The sequence below is a fragment of the Terrapene carolina genome, unplaced genomic scaffold, assembly GCF_002925995.2.
Source record: "Terrapene carolina triunguis isolate 2854851 unplaced genomic scaffold, T_m_triunguis-2.0 Scaffold395, whole genome shotgun sequence".
Classification (NCBI taxonomy): domain Eukaryota; kingdom Metazoa; phylum Chordata; order Testudines; family Emydidae; genus Terrapene; species Terrapene triunguis.
The window spans coordinates 1,291,260-1,302,962 of record NW_020664746.1 but is presented as its reverse complement, the minus strand read 5'-3'; the positions used below and the strand labels follow the sequence as shown (position 1 = coordinate 1,302,962).

Genomic DNA, 11,703 nt, shown 5'->3' with positions numbered 1-11,703 from the left:
GGAAGAATAATAGTGATACCATGCCTCTTTCTAGCACCTTTAGTCAAAGGAACTCAGAGCACTTTGTACACCTTAAATTAATCCTCACAACAGCCCTGCAAGGTACGCCAGTATTGTAGAAGTTACACAGATAAAGAAACTTAAGTGGATGTTTGCTAGAACTGATCCAATATTGCCATGAAGTTCTGATTCCCAGGGCTGAGATCTCAAGTACCTGCCTCAACACCCACCTCAACATCCAAAATGGTCAGAGGCACATACACATGCTAAGAAGTGTTTTGTAATGAAGAATGGGAATGCTGAATCACCCCCAAGGGAACTATGGGTACTGTTGTCATTAAGAGGCAGTTTTGCACTAATCATATGAGAAGAGACATGTCTGTCTTTGAACGAAACTCACTCAGATGAACGTTCTATGTTTATGGAATCTTCCCAGAAAGTCTTAATTTGTAGCTGCTAATTGAGGGAGGTTGTAATCTTGAGGTCCATCACAACAAGACTATGGGTACCTCGAGTCTCCTGCCTTTTTCAGCATCTCATGTCTGCAAAGGAATGGGAAAGGAATACCTCCTCTGAGACAGAACTGGCACCCCCACTAGACAAGTCTTTGGAAGCAGAGCCCAAACACCTGCCAGACCATAGGTTTGATAGCAAGTGAGAGGGCAAGAACTCCTGAAAGAACTGCCTGAAAGTACAACTGTTCACCCTCCTTGCCTTTTATAATGCAGATGATAGCTTGGGGCCTTCTCTTCCATTATTTCTCCTGCTGTTCATTAAATGAGGGCTGGATTCCCATTTAGCTCAGAGATAGACATTAGCTTCTAGTAAGTCAGTAATGCTGGGGATGAGGAGTCTACCCACCCTTTCAGTTTAGCTGAAGGCATCAACATGTTCAGCAACAGAGATACACATGCCCTATGATCTTTCGCCAGGCTGCACCAGCCAGACTGCCTTGAGCTAGAACCCAGCTCCCAATCTCGACGGGCATTTGGATCCCTGCTTCTCTTCACTTGCTCATAATTGCTGCTGCAGCTGATTCAAGGACACTTGGAGCTTTTGCTAAGACTTCTCTCCTTCCATCTAAAAAATGAAATAAAGCCTAAATTTGATGTCTATCCACAGCCAGGCAGAAATAGGCTCTGAATTAGGGTTGGGAAAGTCATCGGTGTTAATTGTGTATCAATTAGCTGGTGGCTTGACAAAATAAGAGATCATATTTCCCTTTTCGGGGCTAGTAAAGAGTGAACCGTTTCTGATGCTTGGAAGCTGCGGCACAAATGATCTAGAGATAGATTTTCCTTCTCTTAAAAATACTTCTTGTTTGGAGAACAGGTCTAGATCTTTGCTCGGTGGCTGAGACTTGAGAATAGCTCCTGCTCCCCCTGCCTCATGTCACTCCCACTGTTTAACTTTAGTGAGAAGTAGATAGGTCTGCAGGGCCATCCCTAGGGAGGTGCGGGGACTGGGGCGGAAGTGACATCACTTCTGGGACCAACCACGCTGGGAGCGGGTAGGGGAGGCTGTGCCTTCCCAAACAGCCAAGCGTGGCTCTCCCTTGGGTGGAGGGCTCTCCCTCCCCCAGCCAGCGGTTCACCCGCCGCCCAATCACGCCAGCCCACGTGGTCCCCCAAAGTGCGGGGCCGGGAGCGGTTGCCCTGGTTCGCTGTCCCCTAAGGACGGCTCTGCAGGTCTGAAGTCTTAGCTGGAGAGCAAACATTAATCTGATCACGTTTCAGCTGATAATTATTTTTTAAACCTCATCCATACTCAAATACAAGATGATTAAGGCTTTGTTAATTCAGAATTGCTTTCTGAAGAGAGATGAGAAGAGTCTGGCTGAAAATGGCAGATGCTTTCACAGCTCCTTCTGCCTAAGGAAAACAGGAAAAAAAAATAAAAGACCACACAAGAGTCTCATAATAATACTTTGCACTTAGCTAGAGCTCTTCATCTCTAAGGTGCATCTCAAATATTATTTAATCCTCACAACGCCCTGGTGAGGTGGTTAGTAAGTATTATTATATCCCTATTTTACATATAGGGAAACTGAGGCAGAGTGGCTAAGTGACTTGCCGAAAGCCACAGAAAGAGTATGTCAGAGCTGGGATCAGAAGGCAGAAAATTCCTGGCTCTCAGAGTCTCTCTCCGCCACTCCCTCTTCCCCCAGTGCAAGTTTTAACAGAGACCTGAATCCAACAGAGAAGGAGGCTAGCAGTGCCACATGCTTAAATAGCAGGATTCCCAGTATTACACACACTCAGAAAAAGTAACATTAAATAATTGAGCCTCTTGGAATTAAAGCCAAGATTACTGCACATGTTGTGAAGAAGCCAATGTACAATACAAACCTAGCTTAATAAATAAAGAAAAGACATGCAGCTGCTACCGCCACTGTGTGACCGAGTCCTCAGCTCATTAAGGTCCCAGATCGCAATGGGTGCACCCACCACATCACTCCTGCGACTCTACTGCCACACCAACATGTGCGTGTCTGATAGTGCGGCCGTGGAGTTTATAGCCATCCTGAGTCACTAGTGCCACTGTGCCTGGCTGCATTCCCTCTGCTGGCACATGGCAGACTATTTCATGGTCGTATGGATCATATTTGCCACCGACGGGGTTCATCTTCTGAAGGCCATGCTTGGCAAATACACTTTGCAACTTGGCCTCTATGAGGGAGAGGCCTTCATAGATCTTCTTGAGGGTTGGTTTTGGGTCAGTAGGCTCTGCTTCTCTTGCAGCGCTCTCAGTAGTCTTCTCCAAGATATCAGCTACCTCCACCAGGTCCTTGCAGAAACTCTGGATCCCTGCAGCCACACACACAAATAGGCAGGATGTTAAGCAATGTCAGTTCAGTGGTAGATAGTGCAAGGCTCCAGCATCAGCCCTGGGCATGTTGCCATGCCCCACTGGAAGGGACTGATCCTAAGAGATGACTGCCTTCAGCTCCCACTTCAATGGTAACGGAGGGCATTCGGCATCTCCCGAGACTGGGACCTCGGAATTGTACTTAGCCATGGTATAGAATCCAAAGCTTGTTGCCATTTAGGAAACCTGGCTCAGTTTGTATAAATTTTGGGCAGCTGTATATTTCTGGCTGCAGAGAATCTGATATGAAGATTGACAGAAACCTTCCCCCTCTCAGGTGGTAGGGACATGTTCACTGAGTAACATAACAAAAAGGGATCTGAGATAGATGGGAGAGGAAAGGGGAAGACATAAGCAACAATTAAATGCTGCATACTCCTTCATATATAGGTTTGAGAGCTATGTAGAGAACCAATAAGTAGGAGGAGGAGAAAGAAGAGAGTTACAAAGAAGCATCCATAGCAGATCAGATATTGGTGTATGTAGTCTTGCATCTGGGCCTAGTCCAATTCCAACAATGTAGATGGACCCTGAATGTAATAGCTACTTCCAAGCAGACCAGGCAGGCACAAAGCAAAGGAAATATAGGCACTCTAACTCAGGATAAGCTCCAGCAGCCTTCAGATAAGCGTTAACTAATGAGAAAAAAGAAAACTCCTAGGACTGATATGGCCTACAGAGCTTTCTACCCTTCGGTTTCAGGTCTGAATCAAAGTCATACCAGTAGTATCCTAGAGTGCTACCATCTGATGATTGCTTGGCAGCCTAAGTGATATGAGATGGTGGACTCAGCCCAGTTCCAAGCTGACAGGTACCCACATCACATAAAACCACAACTAGCATTTCTGATGATGACAGTCTAAGCAGAGGTGCCCAGGACTGGATTCTCCATGGAGACTGAACTATCCTTTCACCCCTAGAGGTGGTCCCTTCACAGAAGGATTAAAGTACATTGACAGGACAGAGTGTGGAATGCTTGCTCTGCCGTTTCTCATGTTGCACCTGCTCTGTGATAATCAAGGATATCAGTCTCCAGGGCTATCAATCCAGCCCATTTCACCAACACTAAGTTTACTACATATATTTTAAGAAGAATACATTAATTGAGAAAGTGATGGCCTCTATCCCAGCATGCACTACATCCATTAATTTCACAATGGAGGTGAAGGGAAGAACGGGATCTCAGTACTAGAAAGGAGATCGCAGCTTCATGACATTGCATAGACCATGGAATAAACTCAACGTGCCAATTCTCAGCTGGTGTAAATCATCTTCAACGAAGTCAAGGAAGCTATGCTGATTTACACCAGCTCAGCAGCTGAATGCAAGCATTTTACAAGTACATTCCCAAAATCCACAGGGTGGTATGATTTATTAGTATAGATCATCGTTACAAAGCAAACCTTGGAAAAAAGAAACAAGCCATAGGGCTATCTCCAAAATAAGCCCACAGGATTTGGCTGACCATGCAGACACAACAGCGAGCAAGTCCAGCCACCAGTCACTTCAGGCCAAACACCACAACAGGCTTTAAAAAGAACAAGGGCAGAAGGACGGGGAGAGGAAGCAGCTTATCTGTACTTTCTGCTCTGTTTCCCAACTGTGCTTAGCCAAGCAAGTCACACTGCAGCAAACAGCTCCTAGATAGTGCCAGCAGCACTTCACTTACCAAACAGCTTGGCATCTTCCACAAACTTCTGGGTTCTCCTCCGGACATTTTCCGAATCCGCCAAGGCTTTCCGGTATCGCTCCTGCACACACAGCAACAGGCACAGGCATTAGACAAGGGGAGTGACCCATCACAGTGCCACACCTATTGCTGTAGAACCTTGCATCCCCCTACATAGACAGTCTATTTAAAGAGATACTCCCCCTGCAAGTTACCGGCTCATGCTGGCCCCGCCACCCCAGTTCGGAAGAACACACATGCCCAAAGGCCTCTCCCATTGCTTGAGGCAGCAAAACTAGGAGCAGATTAACAGTACCCAAGTCACTGGTCAGGAGGGTTTTGGGCACAGCTGAGCAGACCATTCTGCGTTATCAGATCAGGCTACTGATCTTGGACCATTCAAGGTGCAGCTTTTGATGGATTCTTTCCCTTAGCAGCTGACTGGGTACTGAATTTGCATCAGCTGATGCTTTGCTAGTGCAGAAGATAGCTGCTGTCAGGGTGATACTTTCTAGAAAGGCCCTGCATCTTTCCCTTTCTTTAGCCTTTTCTACGCAAGGGAGTAGCTAAAACAAACAAACAAACAAAAAAATCTCACCAGTGCAGCTGAACCAGTGTTAGCAGAGGTAGCACCCCTAGGGAAGATTAGCTCTTTTTAGTACCATGTGAATTAACCCTGTTTGGAACAAGTCTAATCACAGTGCTCAAAATAGTTGTGACGCTGGTGGCTCCTCAATAGAGGGCTGCCAACATTGCTCACACCACAGGAGCTGAACCAGTGTTAGCCAGGGTGGCATATTTGTAAAAATTCTCTAGTGTAGACAGCCATAGAAGGCTAACAAATGCTCTCCCCAATGATAACGTAGAACTGGTGACCCACCTCTCTCTTTCACACCCACACACACACCTACACCCCTCTGTGTGTTTGGGTGAGGAGTAAACATTTCTCAGAAAGTGCGTCAGCAGGAGTAGAGTCTTTTGCAATATTTCAAGTTCTATTTTCACTTGCCACATCAGTACATTTGCCACCCTATTGTAGAGACAATAGAGAAGTCCAATAAAATGCATTTGTTTGTAGCACCCTTCATAAAGTGATGATGCGCAGGCTGATCTCAAGAGAGGGCTCTCAACTCTGCTGTTTGCCTGCCCTGTTAGTCTGTCAGACCAGAGTCTGTTGCCCTTCAGGGACAGCATATCCATGAGGGAGCATGGAGCCTTCTTGGGGTGGAAGTTCATATAGTTAATACATTAGTGGTGTGCTAATTTACTATTTGCTCGGGAACTTATAGCTTGATGGATAATAATGTAAACAATACAAAATCATAAATGGGGTTCAGAGCATCAGCCAGTAATGGGGGCTATGAATTTACCTTAATTGTGAGATCAACTGTAAGGAGTGAGTGAAAGCTCATAAAATGGCACAATCTATAATAATATAAGTTGATGGGAAAAGATGCAAAAGGGAGACAAAGGCTGAATTAATCCAAACAAAAAGACCTACTGATGTAACTCAAGGACTGGGTTACAATCAAGCCTGATAAACAAGAGAAGTTCTGAACTGGAAATCAATTAATTTTCAGCACCTGGATTTTGGTTAAGCCTACTTGGCGAACATAAGGGGTTGGGCTATTTTGCCCATCACTCCCTTTTGAGATCCTTAAAAGAAAAGACTTTTGGAGGAAAACAATATCAAGAAGAAGCAGCTGGTTGCCAGCAACTGCTGAAGCGAGCTTTACCATCATGGTCTCCTGGGATCCCACGATCTACTGTAACATCACTGGGCCATCCTGATCCTGAGAGATGCCCCGACCAGACTGGGCCAGAGAGAGGGACTCAGATGACATCACCACCTCCGCCTGCTCTGCCTAAATCCCAACCACCATCTGGGATGTGACACTGTTACATACCTCCAGACCCACCCAATGTGTCCTTTTCATTCCCCACTTTATTTCTTCTCTTTCCTACCACTCTCCTTCTAATAAGAATCTGGCTTAGCTGGCCAAGACTGTGTATTTTGCAACACCACTTTAAACCAGAGAGGCAGATAAAAGCAATGCCCTAAACAGCCTGATGCTGGTACAAGTTTGCCAGATCTCTGAGTGGCTAATAAGACAGTGTACAATGCCTCTGGTTTCTCCAATAGTGAGGTTGCAAGTGAAAGTCAATACCAGAGATGGAAGTTGCATTGTCTATCTTTGTTGTTCTCTTTTGTGTGTATCTTATTTTGTCTTCTTGAAAATGGGACTGGACTTTAACAATAACAGCAGCAGCTCCAGCCCATTTCAAATTAACTTTCTCTCTTTTCCCTAAAAAAGGACAGTTATTAGGATCTTTAATACCATCTAAGAGACTGTCAGACAGGGAATTTTCCCCACTAAAGGAAAAAGGGAAAGGGAACAAGACAAGTTGTTACAATGAAAGCCTTATATAATACTATACCTGTTTTCCTTTCTTTTCTGTATCTTTAACAAAAGATAAAAAAAATTTACTCATGTGTTTGCCATAAAACGAAGCAGGCTGAGATCTGTTTAATGTTGGATTACGACAGGGTCACATTAACATCTCTGACCCCATTAATTCCCTTGAAATTAGTACAATGGGGGAAGGGTTACAGAACGGAAGTAACTCATTGCTTTGAGGTGGAAGTATGAGGGCATTCCAATTAAGATGATGCAGCACAAATGAAACAGCCATCTCTTTCAACTGTGGAGAGTCCGAGGGAGAGGACAGGGAGGAGGCCAAGTCTAGAAATGCAGAAGGAGTGGGTGAGCTAGGAGGTGATTACAAGTTCACAGAGATGAGGCGAGTGATTCCATTCCATGAGTGATTCTGTTCTAAAAATGATGAGCGTGATTAACTGGTAAGATGAAGGAACTGAAAGGGATAAAGGCGAGGGTAGAGGCATCGACTTTGGGATTTCCCCAGGGGTGCAGGACCCCCACTCAGCCCCTTCCTCCAAACCTCCCCCCTCCCCTGCCTCTTCCCGCCCCCTCCCCTGCCTCTTCCCCCTACTGCCTCCTGCAAGACGCTGAACAGCTGATCGTGACAGCCGGGCGGGAGGCACTGGAGGTGGGTGGGGTGGGGAGAGCTGATCCGTGGGGCTGCTGAGCACGCACAATTTTTTCCCTGTGAGTGCTCCAGCCCTGGAGCATCCACTGAGTCGGCGCCTATGGTAGAGGGAATGGAACACTGCTTTGCTACCTAAAGCAAGAGTAACTTGGCTACAACACCTTGTACCTAGAGTTTAGAGAGCAGGATTTCAGAACAGATGCTGATTTCCAAATGCATAGAAAACCATCTCCTCAATTAAGGAAAGCAGCTCAATACATTCTACACATCAGGCCTGCCTCAGCTGGATCATTTTGCACATTTATCAGAGTTGTATAAACCCTTCTAAGACCTGGTGATCCTTGAATGCCATAAGGCCAGGCTAATCAGGATCATCATCATTTGAATTCTCACAAGACACAGGCAAAATTACTGCAGGTCTAAACAGGCAACACTCAAAGATTTGAACAGGGAATCTCTAATAAACACCGTATTTGCTAGCCAGGATCAGACTACTCGGTTCATCCAGTCTGGTCTCCTACTTCCAGCAGTAATCAACAGCTGATGTTTTGGAGGAGGACATAAAGCACTTTGCTAACTGGGCATTGCCTCCTCATGTTACGCAAGAGTAGCTGGTTGCCACCCTGTAGCCCAGAGATGGCTGCCTTTCCGTGGTGAAGTTGGTGAAAAGCTTTGGGATAAAAGATGTCATCTATAATGTATTCAGGCAGGTGGCTTAACAGTGAAATGAATGAGCCCTCCCACTTTGAAGGGACTGAACCCTGAAGACGTGAGGATACCTTGGCTAAGATGCTGCTAATGGTAGACTCACAGTTAAATCACGGACTTGTTCTTCCAGTTTGCTGGCTTTGAGCTCTACAGTTCGCTCAGAAAGGGGATGTCTCGGCTCATCGCGGGGATCCTCTGGTCCACACTCATCTCCCGTACTCCTCTGCTGGGCCGCAGTGCTGAAGAGACACAGGCAATCTCTGAAATACAAGCCAAGGGCAAAGAAGAAAGAGAAACACGATCCAGAGCTCAGAAGGGAAGATGTTGCTTTGTGCCCACCATCAGTGTTAAAAGCACATTCTCTTTGGAGACACCTAGGTAGGATCTTAACTCATGTAAAATAAGCAGATATGAAAGGCAGATACTACGCTTTGGTGCTTGGATAATACAGTGACTGATGCCACCCGGACATGTCTACATGACAAAACAGGGGAGGTGTCCACACTACAAAGCTACTTTTGGCAGCAAACCTCTGCTGTTTCTGCCAACAAAATAAAACCACCTCAACGACAGGCATAAAGCTTTTTGCGGCAAAGTTAAGTCTCCCCTGCCCCAGATACACCACTCTCCTCTCCCTCCCCCGACACACTTCAGTTGAAAAGCAGCTGACAATCTACTAGGAACTGGAAGCCCCTGGAAGAATGGGATTGAGAAACCTGCATCATGGGATGCTATACCTGCCCCCTCATGAGGCATTGCAAATCCTTCCCAAAGCACCCTGCAGCCAGTTGCATAGTGGGATAGCTACCACAATGTTGCACTGCTCTCTGTGTTGATGCAAGAGCTGTTCGTGTGGATGCACTCTGCCGACAAACGGAGCTACTGTGGACATGCAACAGCGGTTTTAATTAGGGCTGTCGATTAATTACAGTTAACTCACACGATTCACTCAAAAATTGCGATTAAAAAAAATTAATTATGATTAATCGCAGTTTTAATCGCACTATTAAACAATAGAATACCAATTGACATTTATTAAATATTTTTGGATGTTTGTCTACATTTTCAAATATATTGATTTTAATTACAACATAGAACACAAAGTGTACAGTGCTCACTTTATATTATTTGTTATTACAAATATATGCACTGTAAAAATGATAAACAAAAGAAATAGTATTTTTCAATTCACCTCATACAAATACTGTATTGCAGTGGTTCTCAATCATGGGTCTGGGCCCCCCAGGGTGGGGGGGGCCCCGCAAACGGGTTTCAGGGGGCCCGTCAAGCAGGGCCAGCATTAGACTCACTAGGGCCCAGAGTAGCAAGTTGAAGCCCCACTGCATGGGGCTGAAGCCCAGGGCCCCTGAGTCCCGCTACCCAGGTCTGAAGCCGAAGCCTGAGCAATGTAGCTTTGAGGGGGACCCTGTGGCATGGGGCCCCAGGCAACTGACCTGCTTGCTACCTCCTGACACCAGTCCTGGCTTTTATATGCAGAAAACCAGTTATTGTGGCACAGGTGGGCCGTGGAGTTTTTATAGCATGTGTGTGTGTGTGTGTGTGTGTGTGGAGGGAGGGGGAAACTCAAAGAAAAAGGTTGAGAACCCCTGCTGTATTGCACTCTCTTTATCGTGAAAGTGCCACTTACAAATATAGATTTTTTTTCTGTTACATAAGTGTACTCAAAAACAAAACATTGTAAAACCTTAGCGCCTACAAGTCCACTCAGTCCTACTTCTTGTTCAGCCAATAGCTAAGGTAAACAGATTTGTTTACATTTACGGGAGATAACGTTGCCCACTTCTTATTTACAATGTCACAATAAAGTGAGAACAGGCGTTTGCATGGGACTTTTGTAGGTGGCATTGCAAGGTATTTACATGCCAGATATGCTAAACATTCGGATGTCCCTTCATGCTTTGGCCACCATTTTTTTTAATCGCGTGACAGCCCTAGTTTTAATTAAAACGCTTTAATTAAAGCAGCATAACTTTTGCCAACAAAACTTTGTAGTGTAGACAAGGCCTAAGTTACTTGGAATATGTAAACAGAGTTCAAACGCAGAGAGCTGGTGGATAATAAGCCTTATAACCATACAACTTGGCATGTTAGTAGTATCTAGTTCAGAATCTTTTCCCTCTGTAAAAAATGTTTGAGAGGAAGGTGACCCCCCCCCCCCCCCCAATGAATCTAGCCAAGGGGTGGGAGAACCGACACGCACATTCCTGCTGAAAAGATCATACACGAAATGTGGGGATCTTGTTCATGGGCACAGAAATTCCCCAGCGTGTGAAACCTCTACACAGGCAGTTCAGATCTGAACTAATAACAGGCATGTCAAGACGTTCTGCAGGACAGAGTTTCTTTGAAAAGCCCCAGCTCTCTTCGGGATTTAACAGCACATCACATATCACGGAGTTTTGCATCCCGTTTCACAGCCATGCTGAATTCACTTGCTGGGGGAAGAGTCAGATTTTTTGATACGCAAGTAACCATTTGTGGATCTCTGTTAGCCTCCTGGTACCAGTGGGTGAGCTGAGTTTGTGCCCTGGGATGATAAATTCTAAAGGCAGTTTTGCAAGGCAGATCTATTACCTGCCTTCTTTACAAGGCTCTTTCGACAGCGGCTTCAGAGAGCTAACATTTCTGAACTGAGTCCACACATTACATCTGCAAACCTACAGCAGCTTCAGAGATTCCCAAGCACTGCAAGGCCTAACATCATAGGGATTTGTGTCTGCCAACCATTGACTACACACCAGAACCGACCCAGGCCAGCTGATCCCCTCCAGATATGGACTTCAGCTAGCAGATTCAGCAAACCAGGGAGGAAGTGCATACACATCGTGCCAAGTCCCAAAACAGCTCTGCTCCCTCTGACAGAAGCCACTGGCCTGCTCTCTTCTTACTGGCCTATTATTAGCGATCTTCTCCTTCAGACCTATCAGCACTTTCTGGGGCCTGGCCAGTCCTCCACTTAGCCAGTTGGCCCACTTTACTTCTCAATGAACCTGACTCTTTTTACTAGAAGCTTGTTGTACATAGCAATAAATGGTAGATGGTTCCAGTGAACATGCTGTGTGGGCATCCTGCATATTAACATAGCTTCGGCACCTTCTGCAAGAACCCTCACAGCCCACAGTTAACAGCTCTATTAGTGGAGAGAGAAGGAGCTGAAACTTGTCTCTGCAGAAAGCTGCCCCTTTAGCTTAAAGAACAGGAGTACTTGTGGCACCTTAGAGACTAACAAATTTATTAGAGCATAAACTTTCGTGGGCTACAGCCCACTTCTTCGGCTGTAGCCCACGAAAGCTTATGCTCTAATAAATTTGTTAGTCTCTAAGGGTATGTCTACACTACGAGGGTAATTCGATTTTACTTAAATCGAA

The 11,703-nt window shown here is 45.6% G+C and overlaps 1 protein-coding gene across 1 annotated transcript; it reads right to left on the bottom strand.

The window, feature by feature from the left end:
* Window positions 1-970: 970 nt before the first annotated feature.
* On the bottom strand, window positions 971-10,756 carry GRPEL2 (GrpE like 2, mitochondrial). The gene is made up of 4 exons (XM_026658056.2): window positions 10,722-10,756; window positions 8,418-8,574; window positions 4,538-4,619; window positions 971-2,807 (listed from the first exon to the last, which is right to left on the bottom strand). The coding sequence occupies exons 1-4, from the start codon at window positions 10,754-10,756 to the stop codon at window positions 2,452-2,454; spliced, it is 630 nt and encodes a 209-aa protein (XP_026513841.1). The 3' UTR covers window positions 971-2,451.
* Between the last annotated feature and the right edge of the window lie 947 nt (window positions 10,757-11,703).